This window comes from Myotis davidii, unplaced genomic scaffold (genome assembly GCF_000327345.1).
Source record: "Myotis davidii unplaced genomic scaffold, ASM32734v1 scaffold38, whole genome shotgun sequence".
Taxonomy (NCBI): Eukaryota; Metazoa; Chordata; class Mammalia; order Chiroptera; family Vespertilionidae; genus Myotis; species Myotis davidii.
In genome coordinates this window covers 3,987,319-3,995,714 of record NW_006291383.1, presented here as the reverse complement: position 1 = coordinate 3,995,714, position 8,396 = coordinate 3,987,319, and the positions used below count along the sequence as shown (strand labels likewise).

Sequence of the window (8,396 nt, the reverse complement as noted above, 5' to 3'; positions counted from 1 at the left end):
CAGGCCGCTCCCTGCCGGGCCTCGCCGCCGCCACCATGTCCTCCTTCTCGGAATCCGCGCTGGAGAAGAAGCTCTCGGAGCTGAGCAACTCGCAGCAGAGCGTGCAGACCCTGTCCCTGTGGCTCATCCACCACCGCAAGCACGCGGGACCCATCGTCTCGGTGTGGCACCGCGAGCTGCGCAAAGGTAAACACCCTCCCCCCGCCCTCCGCAGCCCTCTCCGGGCCGTCCTCTCCTCCACCCCCTGCAAGGGCCCCTCGAGCTTCTTCCAGGAGCGTTGCTTTCCAGGCCCGGGCTCTGATCGCGCTTCTGAGGCTGGAGACAGTGTTATCCCCATTTCTCGGAAAAGGAAAATGAGGCCTGGGAAGGTTACAGGTACTTGTTGGAGGTTCCACTACCCAGGGCGCCAGTGCTCGGACTCCCAGTCCAGCCGGCCGCTTTCCCTCCGGGTTCCTCCTGACACTTGTCACTGTTATTACCTGGGCCGTGCTCAGCGCCCTGTGGAGGTTACTGGCCGAGCCTGTCGTATGCCAGGTGCTTGACTGGGCATTTGGAGCGAGAGCCAGCAGACTGTGGAGTAAGACTGCCGAGATGAGTCCTGGCTCAGCCACTCAACTATCGGGGCATATTGGGCGAGTTTCTCCATCCGCGTGCCGCTTGTTTTCTCATCTGCAAAATGAGGACGAGGATAGCTGCCGCTGGCAGAGCCCTTATTCGGTGCCAGTCATTATGCCAGGACGGGTGCATGTATGCTCGCACTCAGTCCCCAGCACAGCCCGGGGAAGTGGGTTCCGTGACTCCCAGTGTAGAGAGATTCAAGGGCCACACCACCTAGGCTCCTCTTCCCACGCAACTTTCATTGATTCCAGACCCCGCTCACCATCGAACTGGATCTCAGCCGATTATGTGCCAGGCGCTAGGTTGGGTGCTTGAAAGCATGTTGGCTCCAGAGGCCAACTCTTTGGAATTGCAGCCTGACTTTGACATTTACACACCCCAGCAGCTGAGCCTCTTTGGTCCTCTGTTTCCTTACCTATAAAATGGAGATGATGATATTTACTGTGCCGTTATCATGTCCCAGGCCCAGGACTGATATCTTTGGATACATTGTCATTTTTTAAGTTTTCAGAGTCCTGTGAAGTAGAAACTTTGCAGACGAGAAAAATCTGAGGCTATAGTCAAGAGAATAATCTAAAGGGTGTCAGACACAGTGCTGGCATTTGCTAAATAACAGTGAGATGGGGTTACTGATTGCGCAAGGTGAGGCGGGGTCTTCACCTTCATGTTGCTTACAGTCTGGTGGGGAAAGATGGTCACCTACGCAGCTATCTGCTATCCGGATGAGTCCCTAGCACAGTGGTTCTCAACCTTCTGGCCCTTTAAATACTGTTCCTCATGTTGTGACCCAACCATAAAATTATTTTCGTTGCTACTTCATACTGTAATGTTGCTACTGTTATGAATCGTAATGTAAATATCTGATATGCAGGATGGTCTTAGGCGACCCCTGTGAAAGGGTGGTTCAACCGCCAAAGAGGTCGCGACCCACAGGTTGAGAACCGCTGAAAGCTGCGGACACGAAGCCTATATGTGATAGGCCCTTTAAGAAACAACTTACCTGTGTTCTCTATGATTAGTGAGGTGGGGATTCTACCCTGTTTGATGGATGAGGAAACTGAAGTGGCTAAGTGGTATTCTTAAGGCCTTGCAACTGGTGAAACTCAGACTACAGCAGGTGGCAGACACCAAAATTCAGGATTCTTTCAGGAGAGTCAGTTCTACTCCTCTAGCAGAGACCCACCTCCCAATATGTACTATGCTAAGATAGAGGTCCCTTCAGCCTTCTGGGAAGTTGGAGGATAGAACCTACAGGTCCCAGAACCTCCTTCATGTACCTCACTGTGCCATTCAAATACAGTATTTCTAACATCTGAGATGTGAAAAAATGTGAATTGCCTCTATAGGATCCTATCTGGTAAGCTCTGAGTCAGGTTAGAGAGTCCATCTCAAATACCACATCTTTTCGGAAGCCTTCTTGATTCCCCACCTCACCCTACTTGAGTTATTGGGGTGATGATGGGGGAACCATTTAGAAAGTGCATTCATTTATGAAGCTCCTTTAACCCTAATCTCACATGATGGAAAGTTATGGCCAGCATTGTTATCCCTATTTTATGGATAAGAAGATAAAGGTATGGGAAGATTAAGTGCTTTGTTCAGGGTCACACAGCTGGGACCTGAGCCCAGAGCTCTCTGACACCAAAACTTGTGCTTTCAAGTACCCAGTGCCTCAGTGCACTTACGTGCAATAAGTGAACATGATCATAACCTTCCAACCAAACCTGTAGCGCTTTTATTAGAATTAATCACTACCTCCCATCCCACACCAATTTAACATTTATAGTTGGCCTTCTGTATCCATAGGTTCTGCATCCAACCATGGATTGAAAATATTCAAAAGAAAATGTTATGGTGTTGCTGATGTGTACTGTGTAGTTAGGTCTAGGATGGTGGCATCTGTACTGAACATATCATTATTTTCTCTTGTCATTATTCCCTAAACAATACAGTGTAGCAACTACTTACATAGTGTTTATATTTTATTAGGTATTATAAGTAATCTAGAGATGATTGAAAATATATAGGAGGATTTGCTTAGGTTATGCAAATGCTATATATCATCTATAATAATAAAAGCATAATATGCAAATCGACCCAACAGCTGAACAGAATGACGACCACGCTATGACACACTGGTGCCAGGCCAGCCAAGGCGGGTGCGATGCAATTGGTCTGGGGAGGGCTCTGTGATCGCCCTGCAGTGGGAGGCCCAGGACACCCTCTGCGGGGTGATTGATCCGGGGGCTCTGCAGAACCAGGGAACTGGTGGGGTATGTGGCAGTGGATGCGGGCAGCACCAGACCAAGGCGGGTGGGGGTGGGGCTGGGGGGGAGGTGAGGCTGCAAAGCTGGCAGCCGGGGGAAGGAAGGCCTACCCTTGCACAAATTTCGTGCATCGAGCCTCTAGTTTTATATAAGGGACTTGAGCATCTGTAGATATTGGTATTGGCACAGGGGTTAGGAGAATGAGGAGGTCTTGGAACCAACCCCCCACCCCCTTGTAGATAGTACTGAGAGACTGCTGTATTTCATTCTTTCTAGTTACCTCTTTTTTCACTAGGTTGTGTTTTGAGGAAGAAACTAGACCTCTTGTTTCTTTGTAACACCTACAGTATTTAGCATGGTACCTGTTACCCAGTTAAAAAGTTGCTTAATAGGAGTTAAATTGTGGTCTCTGACATTTTGAATAAACAGCACGAATACAACTTTCTGTGATGATAGAAATGTTTTATATCTGTGCTGTCCAGCAAGGTAGCCACTTGCCACAGGTGGCTATTGAGCACTTGAAATGTGTGATTAAGCAATGAAAATTTTAAATAAATACAATAAAAAATTTAGTTCCTGAGTTTTGCTAGTCATACTTCAAGTGTTCGTTCATGTGGCTAGTGGCTACCATATTGGACAGTGCAAAGCTAGAGGATATGCTTCCAAGTATCAGGATACAGCTTCCTAATATCCAGGCTTCATGAACTGAAAATGCCCCTACACTAAAGTGGAAAATAGTTTGTGCCCTAATGTTCAAATTGACCACCCCTTAGGTTCTAGCCAACCCTGGTCTTTTAAGTGGACCGTTCTATCTATGGTCAAGCCATTTTCCCTAAGATGTTCACAAACTGTCTCTGAATTGCCTTCAAAAAATATTTACCACATTTAAAAAAATTACTTTTTCTTAATGTAAGTACTACGTCTATTGCTGATGTATTATTTTCTTCTATTGCTGATGTATTGTTTTCTTTCCTAAGACTGATTCTTAATTTATCTCTTTTTGCTCTATTCTCCCTATCTTTATGAAACTGTTTGGTATAAAATACTCTTAGATGAATATTTTTTACTGTTTTTTTTATTTTTTATTTTATCTTGGCCTGAATGCAAATAAAAAAAGCCTTTTTTACAAACTTACTTTTCTAGATGTCAAAACCAGCCAAACAGTAAACATTTTGGTCAACTAGTTATTTATACTTTGCTCAATAACTATTTCAACCAGTTTGGAATGTGCATCAGTAGAGTGTGAAAAGATCTATTTTGTCATATTGGAAAGATAGCTGAACAAGTGAGTTGTCACCTGGAGCTGGAGTGGAGGGTGTGTGTGTTGTGTGCATTATGACTGTGTGTTAAAGTGCTCTAGGACTTTGTCATATCACCTTTACACACATGGTGCTTATATTGACTGTTCAGGATGCTGGATGTGGAGGGATAAAGTTTTATTCTAAATAAGCAGTCATTGCTAAATTTAAGGATGATGAAAAATAATTGGTATTGTAGATAGTGAAAACCTTGACTCTCTGGCCTCTTAACTATCATATTTGTAATACTGAAAAATATATCAAGTCTTTCTTGAATGTCCATAGCATTTTATAATATGGATTCTGAGTTTTTTAACATTAAGCATATGGAATTTGTAAAGCTTCGCTTTTGTGAAGTCAAATTTGCTTTGTTGAAGCTGTTTTACTTTTGAATCTGTTAACTTTCATGGCATTATAGACTTGGTAGTTTTACTTGTTGCAACATCCCAGAACAAGGTATGCTTTTTCCCCTTAAAAACAAAAACAACAAAAAAACACTTTGCCATAATCATACCTTTGTAGCAGCATAGCTCCAGGTTTTCAATATTTCTCACCAGTTGGCCATCAAAATTAGGTTGTTACCAGAAGGTTTATACAATTCAGTATATTCATACTTAATTTTTTGAGCACTTCAAGTCATCAGTTTAAACTATAATATGTTATAAAAATCTTGTTTTTAACTTGGGTTATTCTTCTGTGGCTACACTTGAAAGTGTCAATGTCTGCTAAGTCAGAATTTATACATGCTGTGTCATTTCAAAAGAAACGTTTCTGAGAGAAGCGGAGTAAGGACTAGGTGTGTGTAAAGGTTAACATAGAGCTTGCTTGAATATTTCAGGTACTTTGGCATTGTGGTTTAAGAAAATGTAGTGTTTTGAACTGTCTGATTGTGTTCTTATTTATTCCTTTTAAAAGAAAACTGGGATCAAAAATTGTAACTATGTAACTTTACGGTTGAGAAGTTATGTGCATAATAGCCAGGAAATTCAGTAATGTTCCCCCAAGCAACTGTAACTCAGACATATTGCCTGAAGTTTTTATGGTTTAATATATGATACCTAGTATAGAGTAATAGAAAATACTACATAGAGTATGTATAAGAGAAAAATTATGGTTTTTGTGGAACCCATAACTTTGCATATCCAGATTTCAAACATGTTTAAATTTTCATTAAAAATGTAGCAATGTATATTTGTATTTGAGATATAATATCCATTGGTGCATCTAGAGATTGCTCTGGATTTTAGAATTGATGTAATTGATGATGGGTATTAGAATGTTCAAAGAGAATTCTCAGTCTAGGAGCATTAATTACAAGAACCCACCTCAGTCTTTCATTTTGCAGTATTTGACAATAATAGTGAGTTAGAAAAGTTCATTTTTACAATAGAGTAAATGAAAACCTTGGCTTTAACATGTCTTCTGGAGAATATTGACTGCTTATCCTTTAGGAATTTTCTTCAGATTATCTTCATTTTTACTGCTCATTAATTACCCTGGTTAAAATAACACAGAAATGAAGATGGTCCATTTTTGTTTTGTTTTTACAAAAATTGTATTCTCAAACCTCTTTTGTTAGAAGTTCCTTAGTTGGTTTTTCAAACACATAACAGTCTTGGCCTCAAGTAGATAATACTTGTCTTAATATAACTTAGGAGTAGCTTAGGGCAAAGAATTGTGAATTGAGAATTTCCTTAATGTAAGTTAAATTATCTTTTCTTTTTTTCCAGCCAAATCAAATAGAAAGCTTACTTTTCTATATTTAGCAAATGATGTCATCCAAAACAGTAAAAGGAAAGGACCTGAATTCACTAGAGAATTTGAATCTGTCCTTGTGGATGCTTTTTCTCATGTTGCCAGGTATGTTGTCTCTTTTTTTTGTTTTATTTTAAAATATATTACCTTTCCTTTTTGTTCTTTCCTTTTTCAAGGTAACTTTTGTAAATTGATAACTTGTACTTTACATAGATGTGCTTCACAGAGTGATGCGAAGGCTAAGTTATGGTTTTATATTTTCCTGGGCCCTTAAAAACTACCTCAGCCATATAAACATTTTGATGCATTAAGGAATTCAGTCTAGCACTTGAATCATCCTTTTCCCTAGATGTAGTCATTTATTGAATTCATTTCTTGAGTATGGTATTTTTCTTTGTTTGGCTTAATTGTCTCTAGCTTATGGTCTAAAACATAAAGCCAAATAGTACAAGGGAACCTCCCAGTAACAAAACCTTATTAGCAAGAAATTAGTTACTTAGCCTTTATTTTTACTTACTTCCTTCTGGATGTCTGGTTTATTAGAAATAGTGGTCATTACTGTCGCTGCAAAGGTAATTACTAGTGTGGAAAGTAGATATTTGCTCTGGCTTTATCATATGAAGTCTTTGCACTGTTTTTTATAACAGAGAGGACTGGAGCATAAAGCACACATCGACCTAGTATCACAGAGAACATCCATTTGATTAAAAGTTTTATAAATCGTTCTTATTCATTTAAAAACAAGTTGTTTTTCTATACACACAAGTTAGTTGCATAGGAAGAGCAGAGAAAAACAATTTTGCACTAACTTATTATTCAGTAAACATAAAAAAATAAATGTCTTTGCAAAAGGAAATTGGGACGTACACAAAGGAGACTAGTGGGTTAAATAAAATTTTTTCTAGGGTCTAAAGTGTAAGTGAAAAGTCTTAAATGTGAAAATAAGTCTGCACTCCATGAAAGATTTAAAACATTTAAAGGAATAAAATGAGAAATCCAAAAGAAAGAAATTACATCTAGATTTCTAGAGGTGGAAAAAAAAGACTTGTTTGTCCACTACATAGCTGGTTCGCTCTTCTGGTGAACATGGGCATTGAAGAAAATGTGTTATGAAATTGAATAAATCGATGAACTTGTCTCCTTATAACAGAGTAAACTTAGAACAAACTACTAGAGTAGCTGTTGGAAACTGGAGATAGGTTTTTTTCTTGTTTTGAGGAGATTTAGTTCTGTTTCTTAGACATTGGCTGTAGCTCTGCCTCCAACACTGAGTGACTTTATATGTGATACTTAGCTTTTTGAGCCCAAGTTTCCTAATTAGAGTTGTGAGGCTAAAGTAAAACAGTATGGTCACCCTGGCTGGGCAGTTCAGTTGGTTAGAGCCTCGTCCCAACACGCCAAGGTTGTGAGTTCCATCCTGTATAGGGCACATATAAGAAATGATGAATGCATAAGTGAATGTAAGTGGAACAACAAATCCAGTCTAGCACTTGAAACATCCTTTCTCTCTCCCCTACCCCCTTTCTTCGTGCCCCTCCTCCCCCTTACCTCTCTTCCTCTCTCTCTCAAATCAATAGGAAAAAAAATGCTCTGGCAGGCCAGCTCACTTGGTTAGAGCCTTGTCCTGATACACCAAGGTTGCAGGCTCAATCCCCAGTCAGGGCATATGCAAGAAAAAAAAAAGCAAAGCAGTATGTTTGAAAGTACATAGTACAATGACTCTTCCAAGGTCTTTGCTGCTTCATAGGAATGCGCTTAGTGAAGTGTCTGGCACAGAGCTGCTGGGTTATGTAGCTTTAAGGGGATACCATTTATGTAGCCTTGCTGTGAATGCTGGTGTCCCAGGAGCTGGGCAACATTGTGGTCTGCCCTGGCACAGAGAGGGATTCAGTAAATATTTAATGATTTAGTTAATTAATTTAGGGTGTAGGAAATTGACTAAAATAGTTTTCTGTAGCGTTATTAAATATAACATTTTTATTTAAAAATTGAATAGTAATCGTTCGCTGCCCCAAATTCAGAAAAGGGTAAATAGAAGTGGTTGGCAGAAGGAGAATGAACAATGAATATCAGGATAGAAAATTCCTTTTTGGGCCTAATCACCAAAATTTATAGGGAACTCATACAACTTAACAAAAGGAAGATAAACAATCCAATCAAAAAATTGGCAAACGACCTAAATAGACACCTTTCAAAAGAGGACATTCAGAAAGCCAAGAGACATATGAAAACTTGCTCAAAGTCACTAATCATCTGAGAAATGCAAATCAAAACAACAATGAGGTACCATCTCACACCTGTGAGCATGGCTATCTATCATCAACAAATCCACAAAGAACTGTAGAGAACATAGCCATAGTCCAAAAGTCCTGGGGATGCTTTCTGAACCATGAAGACTTCCAGGAATTACTGTTATGTCAGTTGAGGCAGCAGCTTCGACAAGTGCTGGAGAGCATTA

At 40.2% G+C, this 8,396-nt stretch overlaps 1 protein-coding gene across 5 annotated transcripts in view; it reads left to right on the top strand.

The window, feature by feature from the left end:
- The first annotated feature begins 6 nt into the window (after positions 1-6).
- The window catches only part of RPRD1B (regulation of nuclear pre-mRNA domain containing 1B), a 59,640-nt gene continuing 51,250 nt past the window's right edge, over positions 7-8,396 (top strand). For 3 of the 5 annotated variants that reach the window (XR_435720.2, XM_006764489.2, XM_015564438.1), the window contains exons 1-2: positions 7-186; positions 5,914-6,043. Coding sequence is in view for 4 of the 5 variants with exons in the window: in XM_006764489.2 (XP_006764552.1) it covers positions 36-186; positions 5,914-6,043 (281 nt within the window). In the remaining variant the exon portion in view is untranslated. Of the gene's footprint in view, positions 187-338; positions 376-5,913; positions 6,044-8,396 lie in introns of those variants that run through there. The other 2 variants (XM_015564437.1, XM_015564439.1) reach the window with 2 other exon arrangements.